The sequence below is a fragment of the Coturnix japonica genome, chromosome 5, assembly GCF_001577835.2.
Source record: "Coturnix japonica isolate 7356 chromosome 5, Coturnix japonica 2.1, whole genome shotgun sequence".
Classification (NCBI taxonomy): Eukaryota; Metazoa; Chordata; class Aves; order Galliformes; family Phasianidae; genus Coturnix; species Coturnix japonica.
In genome coordinates this window covers 45,374,787-45,386,815 of record NC_029520.1, presented here as the reverse complement: position 1 = coordinate 45,386,815, position 12,029 = coordinate 45,374,787, and the positions used below count along the sequence as shown (strand labels likewise).

General features: G+C 43.2%; 1 protein-coding gene across 9 annotated transcripts in view; it reads right to left on the bottom strand.

Moving 5' to 3' along the window:
- Nucleotides 1-3,899: 3,899 nt before the first annotated feature.
- Nucleotides 3,900-12,029, bottom strand: part of TRAF3 (TNF receptor associated factor 3) — a 64,597-nt gene continuing 56,467 nt past the window's right edge. For all 9 annotated transcript variants that reach the window (XM_015865640.2, XM_015865639.2, XM_015865638.2 and 6 more), the window contains one exon: nucleotides 3,900-11,762. In XM_015865640.2, the coding sequence (XP_015721126.1) occupies nucleotides 11,191-11,762 (572 nt within the window). In that variant the 3' untranslated portion in view covers nucleotides 3,900-11,190. The remainder of the gene's footprint in view (nucleotides 11,763-12,029) is intronic.

Below are 12,029 nucleotides of genomic sequence, written 5' to 3'. Positions count from 1 at the left end.
GGCACTCAGAGCCCTGTCAAGCCTGACCTTGGGTGCCTCCAGAATGGAGCACAGGACTAAGAGCAGAGACTGATGCACTGTGCCCCATGGAGGGCAGCAATGCCCATCCCATCACCCTCGTCCCCAGCAGAGCATCACTCATGGATTTACCAAACAAAGAAGCTCATGAGCAGCATTTCCAGCCTGGGCATCAGCCCAAATGCAGTCAGCACTTTGCGCACAGGGAGCTGGATGCCAAGAGATGTCCTCGAGGTGAAAGGCTCCTGCGCTCATTACTGCTCACAAATCACTCCCCGGGGATCATCAGGTGAAAGCTGGCTGCACCGAAATCTCTAGTTTAAAAGGCAGAAGATGTGTACACCCAAGATGCTCAGCAGTAACAGCTTGAAGAAAGGCCTGCAGTGTGCAGAGGGCAGGGCACACACTTGTCCATGGCCTCAGCATCCTGCACTACATCTGGAGCAGGTGGAAGGTCCCAGAGAAACCTGATTTGGGAACACTGTTCACTGCTGTATGATGGCTGGGAGCTGAGGGACAGAACAGCCTGATATTTGCTCTGCATTTCTCTCTGGGACTGGAGTTCCCACCTCTCTGCTACAGCCACAACAGGGGGCTGAGTGAGAGCGAGCTTTGGGTCAGGCAGAGGCACAGAGAGAAATAAAGATGAAAGGAAGCAGAAATTGATCTTCAGAAATGAGAGCTACTGCCCCGGCCTGAAGATTATCAGGTTTACTCCTTGCTGCTTGCAGCACGCTCTCTACACAGGCTCTGACTACCTGGAGAAGGACTTTTTGGAAGGGTATGTGGCAGGACAGGGGGCAATGGTTTAAACTAAAAGAGAGTAGATTTAGATTAGATATTATGAAGAAATTATTTACTCTGAGAGTGGTGAGGGCCTGGCACAGGCTGCCCAGAGAAGCTGTGGATGTCCCATCCCTGGAGGTGCCCAAGGACAGGCTGGCTGGGGCCCTGGGCAGCCTGAGCTGGTGGGTGGTGTCACTGCCCATGGCAAAGGGGTTGGAACTGGATGGTCTTTAAAATCCCTTCCAACCCAATCTATGGCTTTACAGTGCTCCAGGGAGAATGAGAACATTGGCATTGAGGAGTGGGAAAACCACACACAAAGATGCTTGGCCTTCCCAGCAACAAGTTGTAAACTGGTATTAGAAACAGAGGCACCATTCCCTTTAGCCATTCAACACTATGCCACTGCATTTCCCTGCTGTACAAACACATCCCTTCCCACTGCAAGTCACAGTCTGCAGCAGAAACAAGCAACACAAGGTGCTTCTCCTGCCATGGCAGTTCCCAGTCATGGCACTTCCTGGCTGGGAAGGGAGCTCAGTGCTGTGCTTGGTGGCACAAAGCACTGATTGCTGTGAATAACAAACCCCACGGTGGGTGACATGCCTCCAACTTGCCCCACAACCCTCTAAATGCCGCTGTCACAGAGAGCAGAGCTCAGTGCTTTTCCTCCTCTCTGTGAGGAGCTGCAGGTTGCCATGAGGCCCCTTCAGCCCCCTGTGCTTTGGGTTGAGCAAACCAAATGACTTCAGTCACCCTTCATACACCTTGCACTCCATCCAGATCCTTCTCCATCTTCATAGCCCTCATTTTGGACACACTCTCATGGCTTTAAGTCATTTAAGTGGCACCCAAACCTGCACCCAGTGCTCAGAAGGAGACCGGAGCCTTTCCAAAGGGGAAATGGAGCCTTGTGCTGCAGCAGGAAGGCTGGAGGGGCACAGGCGCTTTCTAACATCACTGGGAAGAGCAGCACTGAGCACAGGTGATAGTGAAGTGGCCATTTGGGCTCGAGGAGGAAGGACAAGTGGGATGCCAATAACCACTTGAAGCTGTACTTGTTTATCTTGGAGCCACAAGAAGGAAATCAAGGGCTCCCTGCATGTGGGCAATGGATGGTTACAAAACTACATTATTGGTGGATTTGGGATCTCAGCACCCCAGCCTGTTTTTCCACTCCTGAGCCAAATCCCTGCTATATGCATTAATTAGCCCCTGAGCTCAGATAAGATTACTTTATAGGCCCTGGGGACTGACAGCACTTACCGGCCTCCACCTTCTACCCTAAGACACCTGCTAAGAGGGCAATAACTGCGGACCAGCTCCAGCATCAGCTGTGCTCCTGCTGGCTGATGTCACAAGGCACATTGGGAGGCATCTCATCAACCTCCCTCAGACAGATGCTGTTTTCATCAGCCAGGGCTGATCTAAATAATCTCTGCAGGAGCTGCTGTGTTGGCACAAAGCAGCAGCTGAGTGCCACAGCAATGTCTGCAAACAACTCCTGCCTCTAATCAGCACAGCCATGCTGTCAAAACACAAGTTTTTACCAGCTGTAACTACCACAAATCGTGGCCAAACACCTCTTAATCCAATTCACAAGTGAGGGGAGAGAGGGGAGAGAGGAGAGCTGGGGACCGGTGCCTGTTTAGGTGTGGTGTAGCACAAGATAAAACCAGGCACTGAGCAGCAGTGCCAGCCCTCAGGGTTGAAGCCAGCAGGGCAGGAAACAGTGACACACCTGACTCATGGAACAAGTGCACTGGGGAAGGAAGTGGAAATCACCTCTTTCACCACTTCTTTTGCTCAGCAGCTATTTCCCCCTTCCTCACACAGCTCCGGGACTTCACCACGTTGAGGCAGGCTGTCCTGGTGAGCACAGGAGTTCTCAAAACCACCTGAAAAGGGCAGGAAGTCAGAAGTTTCGAGAACGTTTATCCTCACCAGTCACAGTGAGCAAACCTAAGGTTTGGAATGCCAGAAAACATTAAAAAGAAATAAAAAACTCCCCCTGCAGTTCTTTAAACTACAATTCTCTCAGGGGATGAGCCCAGCACCATGCTTAGCTCTGGGCAGTGTGCACGCCTGCACAGCACCCTCTGTAGTCCAGACCAAGAGTTCTTTGCCCTGCTGTCACCTGCTGCCCAGCTCTCCAGAACTGGCACGCTGCTGTCACCCAGGTAATGCATTGCCTTCCTGAGGAAAGCACGCCATAAAGCTGGAAGGTGCCTTCTGTTACCTGTCAACGGGAAAAAGCACCTATAAAACCAGCTCCTTGCCAGGCACAGAGTAATGGATCACTTCAATTATGATCCATGGCTGGGGGAGGAGAAGGGATGCTAGGAGTGAGTCAGTGTTTGCCTTTGAGTTTAAAGCAGTTTTCTGCTTCTCCACCTGTCCTGTGAGAGCACCAGCACCAAGTGTGAGCAGCTCCAAAGAAAGAACTAGGATGAGCTTTGGGGAAAGTGAAGAATGTTCTTCCTTAAGAGGGCTCTGCTTGAAGGTAACCTGTATGTGGAACATGCTGCAAACAGTACAGCTTCAGCCCCTCTCAAACCCACGGGACTCGCACAGACTGCACTGCCACACATGATTTCTCACACATGCACACAGCCCTTAAATACCTTTCTGAGTGGAGGGAAGAAAGATGCACAAATGAGAATCATGACTAAAATCAAAGCTACGCTAAAGACATGGAGGCCGCAATTACCTCCCCTTCGGTGAAACAAAGTGCGTGAAAAACCATTCCAACTATTCCTACTGCATTTACCTGAGGACTCTTGACAGTGACATCAGGACGAACAGCACTGCCTGGCTTGTTCTAACCATGCAAAGTAGGGCTCTGTACCATTTATAGCAGGTTTCCTCAGCAGAGGAAGGAAGGCGCCGTGACGAAGGGCTGCCAGGTGTGTGAAGCACTGAGCTGCGGGTACATCGAAGCCATGCGTCCTTACCCTGCCTGCAAGGCAGCAACCATTCAGATTCAACACACCGGGTTGGGTTTTGGTTTTGTGTTTTTTTCTTTAAAAACCATTTCCTACTTAGATTTATTTTTCCTTTAGTAACACAGTTTAGCATTTCAGAGTTTCGCATTCTATACTCTTACACGCTGTCCTTGTTTATTAGCATTTGAACACAAAAAAGACATAGCAAGACCTCCAAACACAAATAAATACAAAAAACACAATATACAGTCAACTGAAATACAACACATAGTAATGCTATCGGGAAATTAAGACATGTTGCTAATTCTTGTTGTTGTCGTTGTTTATTATTATTATTATTATTTTAACAACATGGTTATTGCTGAGCAATAAATTATACATTTTAAAATTGTTTTTCCCCCCCTAAAAGAAAAGGACAAGAATCACTGGTTACCAGATCACTTGCACTGTATCCTTACAGCTATTGATAATTAAGACAGGCAGAATATACACAATCAAATGAGGTTGGCCTTCTTTGGTCTTTGTTTTTGATCATAAAACTGAACACAAGTGTACCGTTCACTAAAGAGTATGAGATTAAAGAAATGGTTACACGAGTCTTCAACACGTTAATTTGTACGTTACTCTCCATCACGGATGTCTTTCCCATAGATATTTCTTACAGAATTTCTTGGAAACAAATGTCAGCTTTAGTTCTCCCAATTATTACACGCTGTTCCGCGGATCTTAAAGGTTATCCTCCTTGTCTAAGAGATATGGACCCAATTTTAGCCCATCACCTCATAATAGGGTGCTTTTCACAGCTCTATAATCACCACTCAATCATTGGAGTTTTACAGCTCATAGAACAGAAAAAAATCCTGAACTTTCCCGTTGGTTTTTATTTTTTGTTTGTTTGCTTTCTATAAAACTGAAAAAAAAAAAAAGAAATGTTATCAACCAAACATCAGCCCTAAGAAAAACAAAATGGGCGGATCACAATGGTGCATCAGCAACAATGGAAGCTTGTACCTTCCCATTCCACAAGTACAGATTATACAACTCTCTGCCAGTGACGCAGGTCATAGTTGGAAGATGTGTCCTTTCAGACGTGAGCTATTTTCTTATCCGAAGCTCAGAACACTACGCAAGAAAATGACCCTTACGAATGATAATGCTGGTTTATCTCAGTAACCCTTAGACAGAGTCAAATTTTATCACTACGCATCACACTGCCAGCAATGGAGCGTGTGAACACCGGCATCGCTAAGAAGTTAAAAAGTCCTTGCAGAACTGGCAACCAAATTAAAAGCTTAGTTCCAAAGGACCAAAAACACAAACACCACACAGAGACAACAAACCCTGAATGGGTAGGTTAGTAAGCCACAGAGTCGGGATCCAGATTTGAATGTCACGTCAAGTTTGGGATGTTTGGATCCAGGATTTTGGTTCAGGTGCTCCTCTGTGAAATTTAGAACTTATTTGAACCCTAAGGAACTAATCCTAACTTGGAGAGAAAAAAGATAAAACAAATAAACACAGCCTAGTATCTACACTAAGATCGTGAAATGGAAGACAGAAGCTGCAGTCTTGCCCATAAATTAGAAGAGAAATAGGAATAGTCAGATCCTTTACATCTTGTCTATCTCTACTCTTCTAAATCTCAAGAAGATGTCCCTGAATTCCACAGTTTTCCACAACCTTTGTTATCTGGTGCTTCTCAGCAAAGGCCTGGATTAAGAGGCGGGAAAGAACAATTAAGCCCTCCATATTTCAGTGTAAAGAAAAGGAAGGAAAACAAACATCAAGAAATGGTCAGCAACACCACAGGCTGGCAGAGCCAAGATTAATCCACTGTAAAATGTTATCATTCACCCTCCTGTTGAGAGGACAATCAAGAGACTTTGTTGGGTGCTTTTGAACAAAGAGAGCGGGACACACATTTGCTGCAATGATTCACATCAACATGTTGTGCTGGCCTTACACTCCACAGGCTGGGCAAAGCACAGCTATGTTGGTAGCAACATACAGGCTGCCATCCACGTACAACCCCAAATCATGACAGCTTGTATTCTAGCCCTTACTGTCTTGATGTGGGCCTTTAAGGTACGTCAACTTTTTAGTTCCTTTGAAAGGCAATTGTATTTAGAGTAGAGCCTAGTGATTGGAAGATGACACTACGGAACTGGAACCTTCCACTTAGCCTCAGCTCCAGATTTGTTATGCAACTCTGGGCAAGTCACATCTCAGCCTCAATTTCCCTTTTCCAGCAGAGGAATGGTACTTGCTATAAGAGAATGCCTGCAGACACAGAGCACTTACTGCCCTGTACACAGCACAAAAAGCTACTCAGACTAAACTCCAGAACTGATCATTTTTCTTGCAGTAGCCATAACTTCTAGGTCAATCAGAATATAGAGATATTGACTGAATGGGATACAAATTGTAAGAAGGTGTCCAGATGTTTTCTATTTTCTTTTATCCCCTGTTAACTTATTATTTTTTTTAAGAGTGGATTTGCATTTAACAAGCTGTCTGTCTTTGTGTTTGTTCCAAATGCACAAATCTCCTAACTAGCTGAGTATGAGGAAGGACAGGTCAGAAGTGACATTCCAAGGTCTCCAGAAAGGCTACACAGTTTGCTCCCTTTCCCAGTCAGTCACTGGTTTGTTTGCTATATACAAGACTTCAGACCTGAAAGATGGGAATCCAAAGATTGCCCTTAGCCCAGATCCTCCTTTAGCAGGAGCAAGTTATATTTGCACCACTTGATCAGGTATATCTTGGGGGAAAAGGGTTTTGTTTCATCACTTCTACATTAAAAGAATAAAGAAAAAAGGCTTTGCATATATGTGTGCATGCATGTCTGTGTGTACATATATGTACCTACAAAACAATGAGTACTTTAAAGAGCAAAAGCTATGAGACCAGGTATGCAACCCAAGAATTTTTCCCTCTCACCTATTTGTATATTTGCATAGTTAAATCATAACAAGGCATCAATACTGCAGTAACACTTCTCATTCTTCTGCGGTTCAGGCAGCTTTTCTTATCACTCCCTACACACTTCTCTGAACAGCACCAGTGTTGTGAACACAGAACAAAAACAGACACCCTGCATTGTTGGTGAAATGCCTGTCCCACATGATGGAATACAGATACAAATAGGTGGTACCTTTTATACTCCAACTGAACAAGCCGAAATTGTGGCAAGCTGAGAAACACGAGCAATACGATCACAACCTAACACTTATGGGCTCAGCTTAAATTACAGCTAACAAAAATCTCTACCATCTCTGCATCTGAGAAATTCACCAGGCAGAAAAAACAGGCACATATCCACAACTTCCCTTTTCTAAGCGGGTTAATGCACTGGAAAAGGAAATAAACAGTATTTCATATTTATAAGAAAGCAAGATGCGTTACCCACCACATTTTTTTATCCATCAAAATTATGCCACCCTTCCTGTTTTCCTATTGCACATTCTCTCTGTGAAGAACATTAAAAGCACGAGGCCGAAACCAACATTGCATATCATAAGTCAGCAGTTGAAGGTGTATCATGTAGACAGTAACTGAAACAAGACCCCTTTAATTAGATCAGAGGAGTAACACAGACATTGTCAATCATAATAATCACAGTTGGTCTTAAAACTGAAATTGTTTCATCCTGTTTAGAATTCGAGACTTTCTAAGTAACAGATGCACACTCGCTGTGCTGAATGGTGCACAAAATGGGCAACAGCCAGATTCTTACACACTGGCATCTCCCTTTGGAAAGCTGGAAATGAAAGAGGCTCGTACATCACTTGGAGTGTCATCATTAAGAAAGAATACCAGCAAGAGACTTCGGTTGTGCGCCGCTAAGATCTACTAAGCAGAGGGAAAAGAAGATTCTGATGAAGAAACACTGTTTGTCGTAACAAATACTTTGGAACCCCTTGTGATAATGGCACACCACATGGGTTAGCCAGGGACACCAGGGAACATCTGGGGGCAGAACGCTGCTCTATTAACTATTTAGAATAGACTGACCCTGAAAACTTTGGATATTGGGGTCAGAAATACGTACTTTTAAAATAATGACAAAGGGCATTTAAATGATGGAAGAAAAAAAAAAAAAAACCTAAATAATTTAAAGTGTTGAGTAAAGCACCAGGTATCTTTCTTTTCAATTTGGAGAATATACAGTGGCCTCGTTATCACAAAATGCTACATACTCCTTGCTGGAAAGTAGAGGAAACAGATTTCTGTGTACACAGTAAGAACTCTGCAGAGACAGCCTGTGAGTTCTGCGGAAAGAGGAGTGTTACAGTCAAGGCTTCAGGTATTCCACAGCAGGCGGTGTATACATTTGTGTAGCCAGATCCCGGATTTCACAGTACGCAGGGTTGTCAAACTGGAAATTCTCTGGCAGCTTCACGTAGTTTTAAAAAGTAAGTGCAGTAGGCCTCCGTTTTATTAACTGTGATAAAAAGCATATATGCAAAAATATTTTTATATCGATAGCACATTACTGCATTATAAAAGCTGCCCAAGTGAAGCTGAAGATTCTGGCAGCTGGTGCTTTTGGCACTTGGGAGATGTGGAAAGCAGCATAGAGATCTGTGAAATAACAACAGTGACTGATGTTTCTGCTACAGTGATCGGCATTAATATAGTTAGCAGTGTCAATATTTAAACTTCTCTCTGAAGTTTCTGAGTCGATATCCCGCTAAGAGGAGATATTCAGATCTCTTAAAGCTACTAGTTTAGGCTGTGTGCAGACTCAGGAAGACTTCCCTATTAGCATACACTTCTCACAAGTTTCAAAGTCCTCTTTCAGTCACAAAGGCTGGAAACTCTTTTTTTCCTCCTCTTTCGGAGCCTGGATTTAAAAGCACAATTCTATCACAGGAGTTGGAAACTGTAGCCACAAATCTGCAGAATATGCTGGGCCCTGCTTAATACTAGAAATCTCCTCCAAGTCCCAGATTGAAACAGGATACAAACTGTTTTGAGATGGCCAAACATTTTCATTTAAGTTTGCAAGACATGCATTAGCAATGGGAGGAGAGTCCTTTGGACATTTCCACTTGGGAATCCTGTTTTCAGTAAAATTCTGTGATGCACATACACAAAAGCTCAGCTGCCTACATTCACAATTATTAAAATGACACGAATCGAGTGAACCTTCGCCCTAAAGCATAAGTGATGGGTTTGCTTATGCAGCCTGCATAAAACTGCAAGTGCCATTGAATTATATCTAGAGATATAGATGCAGGTATATCTATAGATATTTATCTCTTGTACAGAACGTCCTCCTCGTGTGCTAGAAATTAAATGCTAGCATGTGCCTCCATATTTTAGCTTGCACCTGTTGACAGCTATGTACCATAAAGGGAATACAGTACCTGGACAATGGAAGGCAAGGAAAGGAAGACAAGTTGCTACTGACGATCGTGATGGTCAGCAGCAGGCAGTATTCTAGCAGGTGCCTGGAAAACCCATGAAGATCACTTAGCATGCACTGTATATTCATAAATACTTCTTGCAGGCACTGTGTGTGAAGGCACAGCCAAAAAAGACAACAGCAAAGACAAGCTGGAATACAAAGGCATGAATTCAACTGCACCTTAGACAAAAAAATTGTGACTATGCCTCAAAAAAGCAGAAAGCCGATACAACCTGACATTATAAAGGCTAAGATGCACCATCTCCTTTCGAGCCCACAGAGGCTTACCACAGCAGTGCAAGCCTGCTCTGCTTAAGCGGTTCCTGGATTTTAAAAAGCACCACAGTCAGGCTATGTCACTAGACTTGCTTGTCACAGACTATTAAATAGAAGCAGATGAACACAGCAGGTTGCAATCAGCATGTTTCAGTGCTAGCAAATGCTTTCCACTAAAGTTCAGGCTGTTAGAATAAAGAAGCCCGTGCATTCCCTGTTAGAAAAGCTGCCATGAGCACATACATTCACAGCCCCACAGAGTTCCCCGGATGAGTCTGTTTAAAGTGATGCCGCCTTACGACCGCAGGCATTAGAGGAAAAATGTTGCCCTCCTTCATGCTGGCCATGGAGACTGTCTAGTCCAAGCTCCATAGGAGCACTGAGCATAACGTTTTGGCACCTGTGTAGAGTGGATTCTGCCATGGCCAGGTCACAGAAGCTCCCAAAGCCAAAGGAATGGAGTTTGGCTTTTGGCTTATATTTTGAACACCACAAGGTGCCTAAGGGCTTTGAAGTCAAGGCTAAACATTATGCCTGAAGTCCAATTAAACTACTATCTCAGATATCAGAATTAATCTGAATAAAAAGCTATGGTTTATAAGCAGCACAGCACATCTAAGGCACATGTATGCATGCAAGCCACCATCACTGCATTAAGACATGGCTGATTTGTCCTTAAGAAGCAATGGCTGCTAGTACAGAACAAACATGTAGGCTTTTTCAGCGCTAATCCTCCTCCCCAATACTGAAAATACTATATACTGCTGACAGCATTATTTGCAACATATATAGCTTGATCGGAAAGCATGGGGCAGAACTTTAAAAACTGTACAGGATTCCGTTTAGAACTCCAAAGTTCAACAAATGCCCTATTTTAGGGTGAAAACAATTATAAATCTGATAATGATGCACAGCATCCATGAGTGATTTTTCCTTAATTTTGAAATAGTGTCATTAATTACGACATATATTGTAGGTTTACATTTCTAAAGAGAAATAACAGAATTGAATAGTTTTTTTTCCTATCACAAGTGATAACCAGTGTTTGATTTCTTCTATTTTTCTTCCAAGAAATATCAGTCTATCAACAGTTTTAAAATAAAATGTTTTCTGTAACAATAGAACTTTAAATAAAAATATGATTTGGATTCAGATACTGTTGAGAAGACATGGATACTTTTCCAAGATCTCCTTACAAAGTAATTATTAAAACAGAGACCAGATGAGGCCTTAAAAAGACAATATACTATATTTCAGACAAGATTGCACCTCAGTTTTTTCAAATAATATAATCGTAACATTACTTCATTTCTTCTTTTAACATGCTGACAATTTCCAGCTAGCCCACATGTGAATGTATGTTTGTATTCTAGCTTAAAGAAATAAAAGTCAGTAATTTATTCAGCACATACTGTATATGTCTTTTCACCTCCAATGGACTGGATCATTAATAAGTTAAAAAAAAACAAAACAAAACAAAAATACTCTCTGACCATAATCATTATCCTCATGAGGGATAAGTGATTCTTCAGAGTTTAAGTGTTGCTAGTTCTATTAAAAAAATACACCATGGTATGATTTCTTAATGTGTTGCTACTTTCTCATTTGGACCCTATGCAGTTATGCCTTCAAACTCTTCCATCTGTTCCACAAGGTGGTTCTGTGAGCTTTAGGACCTCTGATTGAAGACAAACTGATATAAAACCCCCAAATGGAGTTGTCTTCTGTTAAATCTGCCTCCCCGACCGTATGTCAGGGGTCTGGTAGATCCGATGTATCCACTATGACTTTAATAAAAATAGTATCATCTTTAATATACGTTCCATTCTCTAGAACAGTTTGAGCCACAAAGCGTGGACAACCAGAGGCAATATTCATTTCTCCATCGGGTCTTTTGAAACTGCTGCTGTTTGGATCTGGCTTGAAAGCATCTCCCAAGTGGCGCCGAGACGGACCCTGATCCATTAGCATGAGAGTCACTTTCTGTTTAAATGGCCAAGGAAGCAATGCATCGTATTCTCCACGCATTATGACAAAGAACAGCGACAAGTGCGTCCCCTTTCCCATGCCATCTCCATTAAGGTAAACTCTGGCACACATCTTGTAGCCAAAGTATCCGGTGTAAAAGGGTTGGCTGTACAAGGAGAGAGTCTTCCCCATGACTGCCTCTTGCTTCCGACGTTTATAATCTCGAATTTTCCAAATTAACACTCCATTGTAACTAGCAGTTTCTAAAACTTGGAATCGGAGGTCCATGTCAGCCAGCCGAATATCATGAACGCTCAGCATCTGATCGTGCCTGCTGAGCTGTGTCTCTAGCATGCCTGTTAGAAAATGGAGAGGATGAGGGGTAAGAAAATAGGCTTTTTCCTAAAGACTGTAAAAATTGATCAGCAATACTGTCAGTGCATACGCAAACATATTCTTCTCCAAGAACCAAGCCACATTTGGTCTCCTTTGAAACAACTTCCACTGCCAAGTTTGCCAGCTAGAAACTAGGTTAATTAGGATTTTTACATTTGTGGGTGTTAATGATGCATTCAGTATGAGTTGACTATTCAAATCATCAAAAATTGTGTTTGGCCAGTGAG